Genomic DNA, 19942 nt, shown 5'->3' on the forward strand with positions numbered 1-19942 from the left:
TGGGTGGGGTTTATGGGTCAAACAACACCCAGGAGATCGTGGTTCATGTCCCGTTCTTGTCCTGCGTGTCACTGAAATGTAAATTTTTTAACCCCACCAACGATCTTTTCCTAAACCTAACTCTCTTGTTCTTGTGCCGCATGTCAGTTAAACGTACGTCCCGACCCAGAGCGTCTAAATATGATGCTAAAGGAGACTTTTTGCGTCAATAACAAAAGCTAAAGGCTACTGAGAGCCGCTTTTTCAGCCATGACATCTCTTCTTCTTCTGAGAAATCACATGTGTAGAAGTACGAGACGTATGTTCACACACTGGCTAAGTGAAGGAGCATGTGTTTTTCCACACACCGTTGACACGAACATGTTTTTCTCAGTAATGAGTTATCATAAAGTCTCTCCTCCTCCTACACTCCGGCTCTAATTAGGAACAAGCCGCAGCGGCGGAGGCACTGGAAACCAATAAAGAACATCACTGGGTTCAAACTGGATCCTGCTGCGGCCACAAACATCTGCTGACATGGAAATGTGTCGCCGTGTCTGTCGCAGGGAGGAAAGCCGGCAGATGGCGTACAATTGCGTCAGCATTAAGGGGGATTTATGGTTCCGCGGAGACGAGATGAGCTGCGCCTCACCTTTAAAGTGGACTAGAGCAGGCAGCAGCAGTGGGCGGAGACAAAAAGCTGCGGTCGAGTTGGACAGCTTCCAGCTGTTACGAGCTGCCTTCAGTCTGAACAGGAAGTCCCAGAAACACTCGCATGCTGTTCGGTCCTATCCCGATTTAATGAAAGGTTATCTGACCCATATATCGCCTGGTACACAGTCTCCAGTTGTTTTTATTAAGACAGAGTAGCTGTCAAAATGCTCTGCACGCGATCTGTTGCTGATGTTAACGACTGTAGATGATTGGTAATCAGAATGCATTTAGTCTTTCTGATTTCTACACGTTTAACTATCACACGTGTTCTGTACACATGAAGCCTTTAAATCAGACAAATAGCAATTAAAATCCCCCCAATTCAAAAACAGTAAAAAGTTGATTTAAACGTGATCATGTTGAGTCGCTTCTGAACCAATCGGGGTTTCCCATCATGCCTCTGGGTGTTGCCGTTCGGTGGAGAGCACCTGCGCTGCCTGCGTCTCAAACCTGCGGCCGCCTTGATCTCATGAGGTTATATTCCCCACGTGTGCATGACGTCAGAGCGAGTCGGGATCAAGTCGGACACAAATCGGACCGGAAGACAAGCATTGGGGTTTAACTGTAGGAGTGCCCGGAGTGGAAGGTGGGTCCTAGCTTAATAAACACGCCATTGTTCAGTAAAGTACTTGTAGAGACAATAGAATCTGTTGGTCGGGCAGCAAGACGCTCCGCTTCTGAGACTCCGGTGTGGTACGGCGCGTAGCGAAAGACCGGAAAACAAAACCGGAACGCAGCACAGACGCGCCCAGCGGAGAATCGGAGTCTGCCTACCTGCAGATTTCGTCCGACGGTTTCTTCCCCCTTGGACTTGGCGCAGGCCAGCTGCTCCCGCAGCATCTCCTGCCTCATGTGGATGGCCTGCAGCGCCTCCTGGATGTCGAAGAAGTTCTCCTGAAGGTGTCGGAAAAGACGTTCCGATTAGTTTTGTCCCCCCGTGTTAAACACTTAATAAGAGAAACAGACAGAGGGCTTACACCCGGCGCAGTGCAGCGCAAAGTCCGACGCAAGTGTCTTTGCTAGTTTAAGACCGACGCAGTTGTCAGTTTCCCGTCCAGCGCCCGCATCGTTTAAATACCAAATGCACCTGCGCCCATCTGTGGCCCGTGGGCGTGCTGGTCTTACAGGGAGGTGTGTTCAGGTGCATTCTGGGTGTGCTGGTCTTACAGGGAGGTGTGTTCAGGTGCATTCTGGGCATGCTGGTCTTACAGGGAGGTGTGTTCAGGTGCATTCTGGGCATGCTGGTCTTACAGGGAGGTGTGTTCAGGTGCATTCTGGGCGTGTTGCTAGCTTGAGGCAGCGGGAAGTGATTGCGCCACTGACCAACAAAAACCTGGTCTAAAGTCAATAACGCAGCATTTCATTGTTATTTTAAGAGAGCATTAGTAAAATGCTCCTAGGCTCGTGCACAGCGCGCGCACACTATGCTTGTTACACACACAGGGAAGGGCAGCAGCACACACACATGCAAACGATTACAAATAAAAATATTAGGGTGCAAATCCACCATCATAACAGCAATGCTCCAAGGTCCAAACGCGCCAGGCTGTTAAAGGGAACGGGAGATGACCCTCTGATTGGTTTATTGCATGTTACGTTCCCTTCATCATTTTAATCTGGATGTGCATAGTTTTAACTCGATTATTATTAGTTGAATGTATTAATTTATGCATATATGTATGTACCAATATCACAATATACATCATTTTTGTCATTCTCTTTTCGTATCAGTTTGAAAAGCTTGTACAACTACTATTTTGAAAAAGGTATTGCAGAATGAATCAACTATGACCACTAGTATTACAAATACTACTTCTATGAATGAGGATAATGTGAGGTCAGGAATAGATTTGCATTTCTTTTTGATAATAAAGCTGACAAAATAAACTGGAATTTCCGGGAGTTTTTCCTGATTCTACAGACCTGCCTTAAAGTGAATTTTGGCAGGAATTCGAATCCCCCCCCCACACCTTGGGAGCTTTTTTTGTAAGCAGGTGTCGGCTCATCTGCGGCTCTTCGTCTTGGTTGAAAAAAAAATCCCTGCAGCCGCCACATGTTTTCAATCATGGCTTTTTACAAACTGAGAGGAGCCATTCAGAGCTCAAAGAGAAACTCTCAGAGCCAAGTGTGTCAGCAGATGAGCGCTGAGAGATCGCTTTGTACTCGGCTCAAGGCGGTTGCTGCTCTGTTACTTTTCGCATTGCCAGACCCTCCTCCACGGCGCTGCGGAGGAGGAAGGGTCTGGCTAGTCCACACAGCATTCCGGGATGGGAGAGAAATGTGCTCTGGTTTAATGGCTTATTTCTTTAAACCAATCACAATTTAACGTAGCGCCTGACAGAAGGACGGTGCCTCTGCAAAACAGTCTCGGGAAGGAACTTGTTTTGGTGGAGCACATTTCTGTTCAAAAGTTGTTTTAGTCGCGCAATAGTCTAAAATATCGGCGACGTTTTGTTTTCTGGGATTGCTCCATTGCCGCCAGAAATTCTGCCGAATATCCGTCACCTTCTTCTTTCTGTGCAACAGAAAACTCTGATTGGACAGATAGTCTAGCTAGCTGTCTGGATTTACCCTGCAGAGATCTGAGGAGCAGTTAACCATAGTCCTCAGAGATCCACCGGAGTTTAGAAAGAGGAAAGTGACGGAAATCCAGGCGAAAAGAGGGACGGAGCAATCCTTTCTGTTCCTGTGCACAGGCGAGCTCCGTCTGCCAACGCTGTGTCTTTCACATTTTAAGTGACCAAAAGTAAAGTGTTGTTGGTATTTAAGAGATCCTCCATCAGTCACCCAGCACATGGATGAAGGAATGAATGGATGAAATATTTATTTTGAACGATTAATTATTTTATATATATATATATATATATATATATATATATATATATATATATATATATATATATATATATATATATATATAGTACAGGCCAAAAGTTTGGACACACCTTCTCATTCAATGAGTTTCCTTTTTATTTTCATGACTATTTACATTGTAGATTCTCACTGAAGGCATCAAAACTATGAATGAACCCATATGGAATTATGTACTTAACAAAAAAGTGTGAAATAACTGAAAACATGTCTTATATTTTAGATTCTTCAAAGTAGCCACCCTTTGCTTTTTTATTAATAAGGGAAAAACTTCCACTAATTAACCCTGACAAAGCACACCTGTGAAGGTAAAACCATTTCAGGTGACTACCTCATTAAGCTCATTGAGAGAACACCAAGGGTTTGCAGAGTTATCAAAAAAAGCAAAGGGTGGCTACTTTGAAGTTTTCAGTTACTTTGCACTTTTTTGTTAAGTACATAATTCCATATGTGTTCATTCATAGTTTTGATGCCTTCAGTGAGAATCTACAATGTAAATAGTCATGAAAATAAAGAAACACATTGACTGAGAAGGTGTGTCCAAACTTTTGGCCTGTTCTGTATATATATATAAATAAAATTAATATACACTGAACAAAATTATAAACTCAACACTTTTGTTTTTGCCCCCATTTTTCATGAGCTGAACTCAAAGATCTAAAGACTTTTTCTACGTACACAAAAGGTTTATTTCTCTCAAATATTGTTCACAAATCTGTCTATATCTGTGTTAGTGAGCACTTCTCTCTGCCGAGAAAGTCCATCCACCTCACAGGTGTGGCATTTCAAGATGCTGATTAGACAGCATGATGATTGCACAGGTGTGCCTTAGGCTGGCCACAATAAAAGGCCACTCTAACATGTGCAGTTTTACTGTATTGGGGGGTGTCTGAAAACAATGTACTGTATAAACGAAAAAACTTCAACATAACCCTCGATCTGTTGGAAAAGGGATCGGTAGAAGCTCCTGGGCTTATAAGATAAATCAAACTTAAAGAAAACAAAAAATACAAAAATACTACTCCCATTTACGTCCGACTTTATCTAGCTATTAAGATAAGTTTAGAACAAACAAAATCCAAAATCCAGCAGCAGTAACATCAGTGTCACTCTCCTTCCTCACTTCTGTACTCTGATCGATTTGTTCGGACTATTCCACAAAAGCAACCCCGCAAGTCGAAATACACTCACTTTTGAGCTTTGTCCGAGCCTACTGTCGTTTCAAATTTAAAACCCCTCTCAAGTTATAAGCCCCCCCACCTCTCTCTATCTGTGAACAGTTATATGTTTCCAGGCAGCTGTCTTTTTTGAATGGAACTAGAAAACTCACAACAACAACACTGCACGTTATCTACAACGTTGACTTTTTGTTAGGGCTACAACTGACGGGTTATTTTCATTGCCGATTAATCGGTCGATTCTCGATTAATCGTTTAGTTGTTGGTTCTTTAAAATGTCAGGAAATCGTCCCCAAAAGATATACAGTTTACTGTCACAGGGGAGAGAAGAGACTACATCATATTCACATCTAAGAAGCTGCAATCAGAGCATTTTTACTTGTTTTTTCATCACCAAATTTACCATTATGAACTTGGATGGTTCCCTACAATGCTAAAATAAAAAACAACGATCACTACTTTCATGGTCAAAATGTGCGATAATCCATAAACATGTTCCTCTGATGTTTGCTATTAGTAAAAAAAAAAAAAAATCATAATTCCTGCTTATTTTACTTACAAATTAGATATAAAGCTTGTATAAGCTGCAATGTAGTTGGCTAAGACAACGTAATGCAGAACTGGGGGATCATTTATAGGCTACTGTGAACCAAACAACGAGGACAACAATGCATGGTATGGAAGACCATACAAGGGTTAATAGTCGACAACTAAACGATTAATCGATTAGAGATGTTATTCTCCGTTTCCTGCCCAGGAACTACGGATGAAAATGAGCTTATAGCTAACTCTGGTAATGCTAAGGAACTGTGCATTGTCCCAGTCAAATAAATAAATAAATAAATAAAATTGCAGCGAGCCACTGCTGACCTTACCTCTGTTTTAATCCTTTTAGGGGACGGCTCGTCTCTGTCTCCGCAGCGAGACCTGCACAGAAACAACAGGAAATGCACTTTAGCACTTTATACGTACCAGCTAATGGATGGTTAATCTCAAATCAGCCCTCCTGTTCCGACACCACAGCTGGAAACATTTCTTGTAAAGTAAAAGTAAAAAGTACTCGATGCAGAAAAATCCTCCCATTTCAGAAAGGGCAAAGGATCCAACCAGTTGTGTGTTTAATGGTCTAATCATCTCAGCTGGACTTGTAGTCCATTATATTGTTGGCTAGTTTACTTTAGAATCAAACTGTGCAGGAATCCTAATGTGTAAAGTTGTACTGAACATAGTCATACTGAGAAATACAGAGAGAGAGTTTTGTGGAGCTGATAGTTTTAATTAGCTTTTGTAGCAACTCCTTTGGCAATGGCTTGAATGTAACGGACACAAAATATCAAAAAGGTTACACACTAAAGATTTCAGTACAGTACTGGAGTAAATGTACCTGGTTCCATTCAACCAGTGGATACGAGCGATCATGGCGGAAGCAGTGTTACTCACTTGCTGGTGCGGTAGGTGTATTTGTAAGTGACCTCTCTGGAAATCTGGCGGGCGAGTCCGAACAGCTCGTCCCGGCGCGTCAGCAGAGCCATGTCCCTCATGCAGAGCTGGGCCGCCGCCTCGTTCACCGTCAGCTACACATCCCACACACACACACACACAGGTAGACATAAACCTCAAGCAAATCCCTTGGGAGTAAATTCACTCATCAAGCACGTGACTAGGACTGTAACAATTATCACATAATTGTCAATTCTTTTTTACATAATCGCAGTTTCTTTGTTAATTGTTACCCTGTGGTAGGCGTTATAGGTCCATGCAATCCATCTGATCATTGCTCTTTTACGGTTTTTTATTCTGTTTTATATGTCCTGTAAGGATTATTTTTTGTATTAATTGTATGCACCCAGTGGAGTAGCGCTCCTAATTTCACTGTATTGTAAAGTACAATGACAATAAAGGCTTTCAATTCAATTCAATAACCGCAACGAATTGCTAACATTAACTAAGGTCTTAAGGCGTATGACTGGTAATTGTTGATGTTGTTTAGATATGCCAAATTGTTAGAAAAGTTAGAAAAATGTTTCAGATAATGAAGAGGCGCTGAATAAAGAGGATTTCCCCCAGTGTATTGTAAGCCTGGTGGCCCACCGGCCTGTTGTCCCCCCACAAGGCCAAAGGAAATAATTTTTGATGTATTTTTAAGACGGTTTTTAAACTACAGTTAGAGTGGGGCGGCTCGGTTGGAAACTTAGATGTACTCATATTTTCAAATCTCAAGTTAGCTTTTAGCACTGACTTAAAGTGCGGCCCTACGGAATCTGTTTTATAGCTTTTAAATTCTCAATTTCGGGATTCCGGCCATTTATTTTGTTATCCAGAAACTATTTTTTTTAAAAAGACACTTGCCAAACGGGCTAAACCACTTTTGTGGGGGAATCCCTGGGCGTTGGTTACTACGTGTATTTGGGTTATAACATTATCTGGGACACATAACTGATGTATAACCAAAATATGTATCCTTGGATTCATTCAAAACTTTGATTTGTGTTTTTTTTTATTTGACTGAAAGAGAAAATTATATTGTTAATCGCAATTATTTCTGAGACAATTAATTGTACGAATTGGTACAGCTCTAAGCAGCGGGGTGGCGATTATTCTTTTGTGGACTACCTCGTGCAGCGTCAGGTGTTTTCCGTCCCTCCTCTTGGAGTCAAAGCGTCCGTAGATGGCGCTGTATTTTCGGATCTCCTCTTCCCGCCGCGGCTCGTCGTCGCTCATTTCGAAGATGTGTCCGATCATCTTTGCCAGCTTCTTGTTGTTCTTCAGCTGCTCTTTGACCTCGGCTAAGTCCGTCTTGGGAAGCCCCGGCGCCATCCGGTCCACGCACTCCAGGACCGACTGGACCGCCGCAGCGTCCAGAGCCTCCAGCGCGTCTCTCGGCGAGGACGGGGAGCCGAGGTCCGACGGCGACAGGCTGTGCTCGCTGTCGTTGCTGTGGCCCGACCAGAATCGAGCCTCGCTGCCGCCCTGCAGGGGCGACCCGGCCGACACTTTGTCCCGCGCCACGTCCAGCTTCCCTGGGTCGGAGCAGGCGGCGGCGGTTACGGCGGCGGCTTTTGGCATCTTGACGCTGGCGGTGTTGGATCGGTCCTGGGCGCCGAGCAGCGTGGGCGAGCCCTCGGGCAGTTTGTAGACGGGGATGCTGCAGACGGGCAGCGAGGTGAGCGGCTGGTTGAAGACGGCCGGGTTGGTGACCCAGTCGCGCAGCGCCTTCTGCAGGCGCCGCACGTGCAGCGGCTTGCTGGCCATGCCGACGAGCGCCATGATCTCGAGGAACTCCTCCTCGCCGGCCTCGCACAGCTGCTGCACGTCGTCGCCGCCTTGCTGGATGAAGGCCTCGTAGTAGTAGAGCAGGTTGGCTCGCTGCAGGATGCGGTAGAGCTGCAGCTCACCCAGGGTTCTCGGCAACACTGCCGCCATACCTGAGGGGGAGGACGCACAACGGGTTAATACTGTACAGATTTGCAGAGATTTTCTGTTGTTAGGAATGTGTTTAGGGTCAGGTGCCAACAACAAACAATTGAACAATTGAAATAATAATACAAAAATATAGTCCGACCAGTAACCGCTTGTATAATTACTATTTGGCATATCTAAATACAATCAATGATTACTAGTCATATGCCTTAAGACCTTAAAGCGCCCATATTATGCTCATTTTCATGTTCATAATTGTATTTTAAGGTTGTACCAGAATAGGTTTACATGGTTTAATTTTCAAAAAACACCATATTTTAGTCTCTCACTGCTGCAGATCCTCTTTTCACCTGGTCTCTGTTTTAGCTACAGAGTGAGACCTCTTTTCTTCTTCTTCTTCTGTACTATCTTTGATTGCACTCGCACATGCTCAGTAGCTCAGATGTAGATCATGTCAGCTAGCTCCATAGACAGTAAAAGAAAGGCTGTTTCTCCGAATTCAGTCAGTTACAAGGCAGGATTAGCTGGGAGACTTCTAAATGAGGGCGCACATGGAAGTAGTTCTTTTGTAGATTATGGTGAACTTGTGTGTGTTGTAGCAGTGCTTTGCTATTGAGAACGAGGTAGAAGGAAGGAGAAGGAGACCATAATATTGTTAATTGCAATTATTTCCGAGACAATAAATTGTAAGGCAAAATTTGGAATTGTTACAGCTCTGCGTGTGATATTTGACATTTTGGGGGAATACTTTACTTTCTTGCAGATAGTTAGATGAGAAGTAGCCTAGAAATCTAGACGCACCCTAGCGGGAGGTCAGTCTGACAGGGTCAGTTTAGCAACTCTCCGTTGGCTTGCGAGCTGGAAAAACCAAATTCTGGTCAGTGCAATCACATCGTGTATAGAGTCAGTGGGCGGGCTTAACACAAGGACGGCAGAGTTGAGTTGCGACGGTTCAGCGTGAATTGAAAACAAAGAAGATGGCTGCTGCTGGTGAACAGTGGCCTTTGGAATCGGCTTTGGCCGCAACTCCGGAAGACTTGGAGTTCCAGACCCAACATCTGGATGTGGGTCTGGCTTGTCAGGCTAGATGAGAAGATCAATCCCACTCTCCTGTCTGTTTTGGCGTAAATAAACAACATTTCAAATCAAAATGATTGCTCCACTCACAACCGGATTCCGCGGCCCTCCAAACTGACACGGAGGCATGCTTCTATGAAGCGTGTACATGATTTATATTTGGACTGTACATATTATTCTTGGCGGGCTCGTGACTGCAATTTGTCAGGCTTCAGCAGGTGCGTGAATGTGTTCAATTTGATCAAGAATGCCAGGAGAGGCTTGCTCTTTTTTTTCGAATAAATGGTAAAAGGTAGGAATTTTCACATTTCTGCTTTAACTCTGTTTTTTTAATCTACATCCTTTCAGGTGTTTCAACTCGAAAATATTCACGTCTCATGTGTGGGGATAAAGACACAAAACAACCCTCTGTAGGTGCATGGGTTAAAGATTACATAGCTGCCTGTTTACAGGGCTCATTTTGTATTTCTTATACCTATCGTGACTGACATTCAACAACGTAATCGCATATTTTCCTCACATCGTGCAGCCCTAGGTTAGTCTATGTCCTCGACGTACCACTTCCGGGATTGCTGCGGCGCCGCATGAAATTCCTGCAGAGCTTAAGACAATTGTGATTGGTTTAAAGAAATGCCAATAAAGCAGAGCACGTTTTTCTCCCGTCCCGGAATGCTGTGTGGACTATCCAGACCCCCCTCCGCGCCGCAGCGTGTGGGTGGTCTGGCAAAGCGAGGCTAGCCATACGTCTAAGTGTTTCTCGAAAGATTCCACATTCGAAGAATGTGAATAAGATAAGCGTTTATTGTCTCCTACTGGAGAAATTCATCTTAGGCATTCAAGAGAAACAAAATGGCGACACATCGCGCATAAACACACAGTAAACATACAGTTAACCTACATAGAAACATAATCATACATTATCTCATCCAATGCTTCAATGAACTTCTAATAACCCTCACACAAAACCCCCTCCAACCTTTCCTCACAATCACAGAATAACAGAAGAGAACTCACAACACATCCTCCCCCACGCGTAGTGCACTTCATTTTGATAATGATTGCACATTTCCCATTAACTCATGCTGTGGTCAATAACTTCCGTATTGCACAATGCCCAATTGCGTAATATATCAAATATAACATAGCATAAATATTTATAAAAATATTGCACCAGTACCCTATCTGGCACTGCACATCCAGATTAGTATTTCTATTCGCTGTTGTCCACTCTCCAGCCCTACGAAGCACGGAAACACTCGGATCGGTGTCAAATACTTGTCGCTTGCCACCTTAATAATTCGAGGGAAAGTCCAAAGTGGAGGCTTTGTTTTTTGACTCTTCCTATGTGCATGTGAGGCCCCTGCGGAGGCCCAGCTAACAGAGGAGTGGCAGTCAGCCGGCCCTGGGTTGCTGGGAGGACCACATGCCTCTCTCCACCCCTGCAGGATGTGTAGGTGGCGGGCTCGCCTCGCCCAGAATAGGCCCGGAGAGCCAGGCAGGCAGGCAGGCAGGCAGAGTCGGGAAAATGACAACTGCTGCCTGAGAAAAGACAAAAAAACGTCATACCTTGTAGGGCTGAGATCATAGATGTAATTTACTCTCTGGCCTTTTTAACACACCAATCGCTCATTCTCAGTGTTTTCCCTCGGTTTGTGGAAGACTTGGGTGCGCGTATTTCACATTATTTTGAATTAGTTAGCATTCACTAAACAACGGCTCCCATGACAAGGTTTTTTTCCAGCCTATTATACGCCTTTGTAACTTGTTCTCTCATCTGTACCGATTATTTTTTTTAACTTTTAAACTCTTCTGTTTAAAAAGTGCTAGGTGTATGAGAAAAGGGGTTTGTTAAATGTCGCAAAATACAGAAATATAGAATAACGACACAACATTTTGAATACGAATAGAGTAAAGCACGCAACGTACCGTTGAGCAGAGGGAACGGAAATGAACGTGTGACTCAGCGGACCTGTAAACACACCCGGAATACAGTAAAGATGACAACTTACTGAATATATATGCTCTTTTTTTTGCGATTCATTTAATCAATCCATTTCTTTTCGCTCCTTTCAGGTACAAACTGCAGACTCAAATCAACCAAATCTGCACTCCAAAAACGGAAAATGAGCGCAAGTACAGCCGCTTCTGTGATACAGAGCGACTTCATGTACCGTCTTAAAACGAAGGCTGTGAGTTTGAGTTTTTCACACGGGTGCATCGATGGAAATAAAGCTAGACAGACAGCTGACGACGAAACGCGGACGCTGCGACATCAAATCCAATATAATTCATAATTTCAGTATTTTTTAACAAAAAAATTAGGTATAATTTCACATAAATTAGGTTTTTTGACCAATGTATTATTAAACCAACACAAGTTGGTGTTAGTTGTGCATATAAGTGACCAAATCGTTTGAAAAAAGCGTCAAAAGCATTGAAAAAAGCAGGAAAAAAGTTCATTTTTAATTTTTTTTAAAGTTCATGGTCAAAGGGAAGAAAACACAAGGGATAACAGGTCAGAATCAGAGAATACTCAGTGTTTTTGTTTGAAAAATGACTAAAACGATGAACCGTCTAAAAGTGACACCAAGAGTCTCGACCTAGAACATCAAATAGTGACGCCAAAGGTCCTGACCCAGAGCGTCAAAAAGTGACGCCAAAGGTCCTGACCCAGAGCGTCAAAAAGTGACGCCAAAGGTCCCGACCCAGAGCGTCAAAAAGTGACGCCAAAGGTCCCGACCCAGAGCATCAAAAAGTGACGCCAAAGGTCCCGACCCAGAGCATCAAAAAGTGACGCCAAAGGTCCCGACCCAGAGCGTCAAAAAGTGACGCCAAAGGTCCCGACCAAGCTCGTCTAAATATGACGCCAAAGGTCCCGACCAAGCTCGTCTAAATATGACGCCAAAGGTCCCGACCAAGCTCGTCTAAATATGACGCCAAAGGAGACTTTTTGCCTCAATAACAAACGCCAAAGGCACCTGGACGAAGCGTCGCTTTTTGGCGCGACGGGAGTGAGAATGTTTTGTCTTTTAACGTTGTGAAACGGTTGCAGTTTGGTTAGGTTTAGGCACAAAGACAACTTGGTTATATTTAGAAAAAGAACGTGTTTTGAGTTCAAATCAGACGTTATTTCACTTCCTGAAGGTTTTTGGGGGTTAGGGGTTAGGACGTGACATTTGTAAAGTAAAAAAAAAAAACTTGTTACTTTACATACAAAACGTGATAACAATGCATCCTGTTTTATAAGTTAATATATCTATGAAACTACCCAACGGTAGATAAAATAGTTTAAATCCGCTCCACCGCAACCAACTACAACAGTAAAATGCTCATTTACAGCAATGAATTTATCCCTAATAATCCAATATATAATGTTTAGATTATTCAACATTATTTGTAATTATACTTTTGATACTTCACATACATTTTGCTGATATTACTTTTACTTGTAACGGACTATTTTCACAGAGTGGTATCGATACTTTTACTTAAGTAAAGGATCTGAATACTTCTTCCACCCCTGAGTATATCATCCGTGATATTTGTTAGATTCCCAAGATAATTTATGAGAAGATTATGCAATATTGGTATTTTCTTTAACTCGAATCCTGAATCATAATTAACCCAAATTCGGGAGCTCAATGTCAATACCCCGCCCAAGATATTAACTATCGTCCTATTCAGAGTGACAAATATTGTTTAGATTTTCCCAAATATGATTCTGCTTATTGATTCCTTTTCTTATCTTGTCAATACTCTAAACTTTGTCACTTCATTTGAATTCCAAATAACTTGGATTGTTTAGTGTTTTTTTTTCTGTCGACCAAATGAAATTATATCTAATTTTTTATTTTAAAAAAAGCAGAAATTCTATGATGATATTATTTTGATTAATAGTTAAAGGGTAACTAGTTTTTTTCAACCTGGACCCTGTTTTCCTATGTGTTTGTGTGTAAGTGACTGACAGGAACAACAATCTTTGACATTGGTCCAGTATTAAGCGTAAACGCTGTAACCGGCAGCCACAGACTGGGCTGCAATGTAACCCTATGGGGGAAATGTCCAGCGTCAAAATTAGCTTTTTTTTTCTACTGACAGGCATACATTATTACTCTATCATTATAGAAAGGATCCCTTCAGATATAGACCTTTAAAACCTCTCAGAGACCTTTCTGTTTAACCAGAAAAATAGTTTTAGCGTGTATAGAGCCAACATATTTTCACATGTAAATCCGTAAACTATGTGTTTATTTCAACCAAAACTAGAGTTGTGATGGTTGGAAAAGTGGAAAGACGACCCAAAACATCTTTTTATAGTTTTATTTTGCTTCTTTCGACTTTGAATGAAGTGTGTTTTTTACGATGCTAAAATTACTGTTATTTACATGGAGTCTGGTGGGTTTAGCGAACGCAATTTCGCGGATGTTATTATGTTTAAAAAAAGGACCTCCTTAGAAATTCTTTCCATAATGTTGTCAGACACTTAGAATATTAATCTGAGCCTGTCAGTGTCAAAACAAGCACTTCTGTAAAGGTAAATACAAGCTGGATATTTGCCCTATTAACTACCATTGTAGCTTGTTTTTGCTGACTTCCGACTGCAGCGATCTCGCTTAATACTGGACCAATGTCAAAGATCGTTGTTCCCATCAGTCACTTAGACACAAGAAACAGGAAAAAAAGGAAAATAGAGTCCAGGTTGATAAAAATGGTTGTTACCCTTTAAGATCAGAGGAACGTGTGTTCATGGATAATCTCAGACATCTCCGTCAATGTTTAGTCAGGATACTGTTTTGAAACCATTTATATATTTTTTTTGAAAGGTCCCATGACATGATGCTCTTTGGATGCTTTTATATAGGCCTCAGTGGTCCCCTAATACTGTATCTGAAGTCTCTTTTATATAGACCTTAGTGGTCCCCTAATACTGTATCTGAAGTCTCTTTTATATAGACCTTAGTGGTCCCCTAATACTGTATCTGAAGTCTCTTTTATATAGACCTTAGTGGTCCCCTAATACTGTTTCCGAAGTCTCTTTTATATAGGCCTTAGTGGTCCCCTAATACTGTATCTGAAGTCTCTTTATATAGACCTTAGTGGTCTCCTAATACTGTATCTGAAGTCTCTTTATATAGACCTTAGTGGTCTCCTATATAGACCTTAGTGGTCCCCTAATACTGTATCTGAAGTCTCTTTTATATAGACCTTAGTGGTCCCCTAATACTGTTTCTGAAGTCTCTTTTATATAGGCCTTAGTGGTCCCCTAATACTGTATCTGAAGTCTCTTTATATAGACCTTAGTGGTCTCCTAATACTGTATCTGAAGTCTCTTTTATATAGACCTTAGTGGTCCCCTAATACTGTATCTGAAGTCTCTTTTATATAGACCTTAGTGGTCCCCTAATACTGTATCTGAAGTCTCTTTTATATAGACCTTAGTGGTCCCCTAATACTGTTTCTGAAGTCTCTTTTATATAGACCTTAGTGGTCCCCTAATACTGTATCTGAAGTCTCTTTTATATAGACCTTAGTGGTCCCCTAATACTGTATCTGAAGTCTCTTTTATATAGACCTTAGTGGTGCCCTAATACTGTATCTGAAGTCTCTTTTATATAGACCTTAGTGGTCTCCTAATACTGTATCTGAAGTCTCTTTTATATAGGCCTTAGTGGTCCCCTAATACTGTATCTGAAGTCTCTTTTCCGAAATTCAGCCTTGGAGCAGAATTACAGCCACTAGAGCCAGTCCCACAATGAGCTTTTCTTAGGATGTGCCATTTCTGTGTCTGTAGCTTTAAATGCTATTGAGGATAAGAGGGTGGGTGGGGGGAGGGAGCAAGGTGGAGGGTGGGGGTGTGGCCTTGACCAACGGCCACTTTGCTTGTTTGCAAACCATGATGTCTCTCTCTCTTTCTCATGGACGGGCCACATTCTCTGGGCGGGCAAAGCAGACAAAGGGGAGGTAACCTTTCTCCTTATGACATCATAAGGAGAAGATTCCAGATTGGTCCATCTGAGCTTTCATTTTCTCAAAGGCAGAGCAGGATACCCAGGGCTCGGTTTACACCTATCACCATTTCTAGCCACTGGGGGCCATAGGCAGGCTGGGGGAACTCATATGTTAAAAAACCTCATAAAGAGAAATTTTCATGCCATTTTAGGCAATTTGGTTAAAAGAAACTCAAATTCTACATAAAGAAACTTTGAAAACGGGTCAAATTTGACCCGAGGACAACAGGAGGGTTAAATCACGTTTTCCACTCGTTTCTTTTTGCGCATCTTGTGCTGCACACGGTGAAGTGATTTGGATTGAATTATGAATTATCTTACCTAATAGTTCTGATTAGAGGACAATGAGTGGAACACGGATGGCTAAATGTCAAAGTTTAGTCAGGATTCTGTTATGAAACCATTTAAACTTTTTTTTTTTTTTTTTTTTTCAAATGCTATAAAATTCATTAATTTTACCTGAAGAACGTTGTATGGAACCACCATTATTTTGGGCAATTTGGTTGAAAGAAACCCTTATTTCCGACATAAAAAAACTTTGAAAACGGGTCAAACTTGACCTCAGGACAACACAAGGGTTAGAAATTTAAATTTTCATTGACATAAATTACAGTAAATTGAATATATTTGTGTTTTGGACTGTTGGTCAGTATACAGTGAGATAGATAAATGTTTCACCTTGGGCTCTTTCAGAATATAATTCAACATTATTTTTTTTACGACAATTTATAGACAAAACAATAAAGTATAAGTATAAATAAGTAGGTGTTAGATGCAGCCCTAAAATACAACAATGTAGCTAACAGAGGTTGCCACTCTTGTCACACTGTAAAAGGTGTTTTCTGCTGGTTTTTCATGGTAAAGCACAAATGTGTGAATTGAAGAACTATATTTGGCTGCAGTGTGTGAACTCCTGCGTGTGTGTCCGAGACAAACGGTGTGCCTGGAGAATAAAGAAATCCCGCGGCACCGCCACGCCACACTTTTCCGCAAACAGGACCTGCGGACTCATTGACCATCTTGACAACGACCCAAACAGGGGTTAAGATCATTTTAAATAGTTGGGTTTACCTACAGTTCAGTCAGAACTGAAGAAGAAGTCTCTTGAATGCACCTTTAACCCAAGTCCAGTTTGATTTCAACCTCTTCCTTACATAACCTAGGTCAATTTACTCCACTAAGAACATAGCTTTGATAAAGCTTTATCGCCGGTCTTTCAGTTCAACAGCCGTCTGCACAAACGCTCTCAAGACTGATATCTTACTCCAGTTTTTTATCACAGCAGACGTGTGCGTGTGCACGCTTGCGTATGTGTGTGTCTGTGTGTGTGTGTGTGTGTGTGTGTGTGTGGGAGTAATAGGCGGCTGTGAATGGCAGGCTCTAATTGAGTCCTGCTTCACAAAAAGCGAGTTTGGCGAGTTTGGCTTTTCACCTAGAGAAGTGAGGCGTGCGCCGGGCACAATGGCGCGCACACACACACACACACACACACACACACACACACACACACACACACACACACACAAGCTGCGGTGTAGTTTTCCAGGTGAAGTGCCACGCAGCAGAACAGGGCTTTCTAAAAGTGAGGGATACTTTATGATTGGTGATTTAGTAACGAGTGTGGAGTAATAACCATCAATGTCCCCCTGACTTCTTACACGTGTCCCTTGAAATCATCTTAACATCACATTTAGTACAATTATCGAGGAAAAACAAAAAAAGCCCTACACAGCAGCTTAAAAAATAACAAAAGTGACACACAAACTATTCACATCATAATCCCCTACAATATCCCTGTGATAACTAGTTTTCTGGCAATGCCACAGTCAACTTTAAAATCCTACAATATTCCACGTAAGATGTATTTTCATCTCTCAGTTTTCCAATAGACTTAAAGCATGTGCAGATTATGATGCTCAGTAATCTTGCAATGTGATGTTCCTACACAGAGTTCTACACACAATCCCATATAAATACTATTTAAGTAGGCTAGTTGTACATTGCATTGGCCACTTGCATATGCGTTTGTACATTATTTCCTTTGTATTAGAATAGTTGTTGTTGCATTCTATTCAATGTATTAGGTCCTGTATATTCTGTATGTATGCTGTGTGTCTTGTATATTGCTGCTGTGGCACTGATGTTTCCCAATTTTTGGGATCATTAAAGTAGACCTAATCGAATCTAATGTTACTTGGAAGCGTCTTCTACAATATTCCTATAATAACGGGCAGTTATATGTGGCGCTGTCTTTTGCAAAATATAAAAATGAATTAAGGATAATAATTAAAAAAAAAGAAAAAAAGAATCAAAATAAGGATGAAAGGCGTTCTTGTGCCTACCTGGTGAGTTTTTGGCCCCCTTTTGGTCCGGTTCTCCGTCTTCTTGTCTTGTCACGGTTTATCAACACAGAGGCTGGCGTGTGGATTTGTGCAGCAAAGGAAAGCCCGCACAGACGGAATCCCCCCAGGACAGCAAGGCGCGTAACATTCAAAAATAATCTAAAAAATAAAAATAAAAAAATTATTTCCAGGACAAGAGTCAAAGAGCGCGAGCTTGTCTCTGCGTGCTCCGACCGAGCGACACTCCTCTCCTCTTCCTCTCTTTCAGGAAACTTTTTCTTTCTCCTGCCGTTGAGCAAGAGAGAGAGAGATAGAGAGAGAGAGAGAAAGCGCAGAATATCAGTGAAAAAGAAAGCCCTTCTTGCGTCTTTTGGTGCGTCCTTTACCTCCAAGTGTGGGTCGAGTGCGTCTGTGCGTGCGCGTCTGTGTGTGTGTGTGAGTGAGTGAGTGTGTGTGAGTGAGTGTTTGAGTCCTCTCCCAGCGTCTCTCTCCACTCCCCTGCACTAATTCACCACCGTCAAAACCCACACAGCAGTCACACGTACGCGCACGCACTTCCGGCTAGCGTGACAAAATAAAAGCACTGCTGATGCGCTTTGAAACCGAGATGGGCAGATTGGGAAGTTTCTCTGTTACAGCAACAAGTTACAAGAACACACACACGTAAGTACTCACACACATACAGAAAATACAAGAAATATACTAGAAATAATAAGTAAGATTAAATAAGAGAGCAAAAATAAAAATACAATGAATTGATTAAATCAAAGTTTATTTCTGAACATATAAAAAATTTTTTTTACATTTAAGTACAGGCAAGGAAAACAAAAACAAAATCCTCCGCAAACATACATTTAAAAAAAATTACAGTAACTGATTCGAATAAGGATTTCCATGTTCAGAAAGGAGTAGGAAGACGTTAAAAAAAAAATTAAAAAATTAAGCGGCAGTATTGATGGCCTATTTCAATTATTGTGTCCAACAAGCATATTTACTTTAATACTTTAAATACTCTTAATAGGCTACGTTTGTACTTTAACTTGAATGTAACACTTTGTACTTCTACAATAAACCTGTTATTTCAGATGCTTTTATTGTGAAAGCGTTTCCTGTCTCTATCGCGTTCTAACCGCGGGTAGCTTCACGCCAGGCAGCAGAATACAGTGGGATATTCCGCGCGGTTGCCACACAGGCTCTCTCTCTCTCTCTCTCTCTCTCTCTCTCTCTCTCGCCCACGCTGCTCCCTGCATGACGCAAATCCGCGCGTGGGCGGACACACGGGGCGTGGGAGGCTTTCTGCACGGAATACCAAACACAGGCAGGTTCAACACCCACAGAGACACAGAGAGACGCAGCAGTTTGCACACTTCATGTTCTCAAACTAAATTAATATGGTGAAGAATATTTCGTGATTTCCATCTTCCTGAACTGTAGGGCTCAAATATTGCCAGAACCGATAATCAATAGATAATAGAAATGATCACTGTGCAGTTTAACATCCTGCACTGGGTTTGAAAAACTGTTCTTTATAATGAAGTGCGCCTGTAAACTGGCTTTAAATTGAGTTTCTATGTATATTTTTAGCTTGACTTTTTCATTGGATTTTCAGTATATCATGGTTGTGTCACAACATTTACAAGTGGGAATTAAGTAGAGATCAAATAAAAACGAACCAAAAAGACAACAGAGACTGTGAGAAAACGTAATGTTTGCCACAAAAATAAAAATAAATACGTGGCCGGGGTTACCTCAGTTGGTAGAGCAGGCGCACATATGTAGAGGAGGTTTACTCCTCGACGCAGCGGCCGCGGGTTCGACTCTGACCTGCGGCCCTTTGCTATGTGTGTATATATATATAAACATATGCCAACGCATTCTCATAAACAGGTTTGTACGAAAATATACGCACCAAACGCTTGAGTTTAGCCGACAAAGAGTGAGCGTCATGTCGCGATGACTGTTAAAGTGCCCATATTATGCTCATTTTCAGGTTCGTAGTTGTATTTAGAGGTTGTACCAGAATAGGTTTACATGGTTTAATTTTCAAAAAACACCATATTTTTGTCGTACTGCACTTTGCTGCAGCTCCTCTTTTCACCCTGTGCGTTTAGGTCTGTGTTTTAGCTACAGAGTGAGACCTCTCAACTTCTGTAACATCTTTGTTGTCAGTCTCACAGGCGCAGTAGCTAGGTAAGGATCACATGAGCTAGCTAGCTGTTCTCCAACTTCGACTTTAGCCCCCTAGACCCCTCATTTTCGGCTAGTGCCGTAGAAAGCCGTGCAGATTTTGACCAGCTCACCCGGAGACTGAAGGCAGGAATCATTCAGAAACCGTATCTCACTCAAAACAGCA

General features: G+C 42.0%; 1 protein-coding gene across 4 annotated transcripts in view; it reads right to left on the reverse strand.

Moving 5' to 3' along the window:
- Positions 1-19942, reverse strand: part of LOC114550709 (NGFI-A-binding protein 1) — a 36167-nt gene that overhangs the window by 9229 nt on the left and 6996 nt on the right. For 2 of the 4 annotated variants that reach the window (XM_028571489.1, XM_028571487.1), the window contains exons 1-5: positions 17590-18239; positions 7356-8167; positions 6183-6316; positions 5618-5669; positions 1468-1587 (exon numbers count right to left, since the gene is read on the reverse strand). In XM_028571489.1, the coding sequence (XP_028427290.1) occupies positions 1468-1587; positions 5618-5669; positions 6183-6316; positions 7356-8165 (1116 nt within the window). In that variant the 5' untranslated portion in view covers positions 8166-8167; positions 17590-18239. Of the gene's footprint in view, positions 1-1467; positions 1588-5617; positions 5670-6182; positions 6317-7355; positions 8168-17589; positions 18240-19942 lie in introns of those variants that run through there. The other 2 variants (XM_028571488.1, XM_028571490.1) reach the window with 2 other exon arrangements.

This window comes from Perca flavescens, chromosome 24 (genome assembly GCF_004354835.1).
Source record: "Perca flavescens isolate YP-PL-M2 chromosome 24, PFLA_1.0, whole genome shotgun sequence".
In the NCBI taxonomy this organism is placed as follows: Eukaryota; Metazoa; Chordata; class Actinopteri; order Perciformes; family Percidae; genus Perca; species Perca flavescens.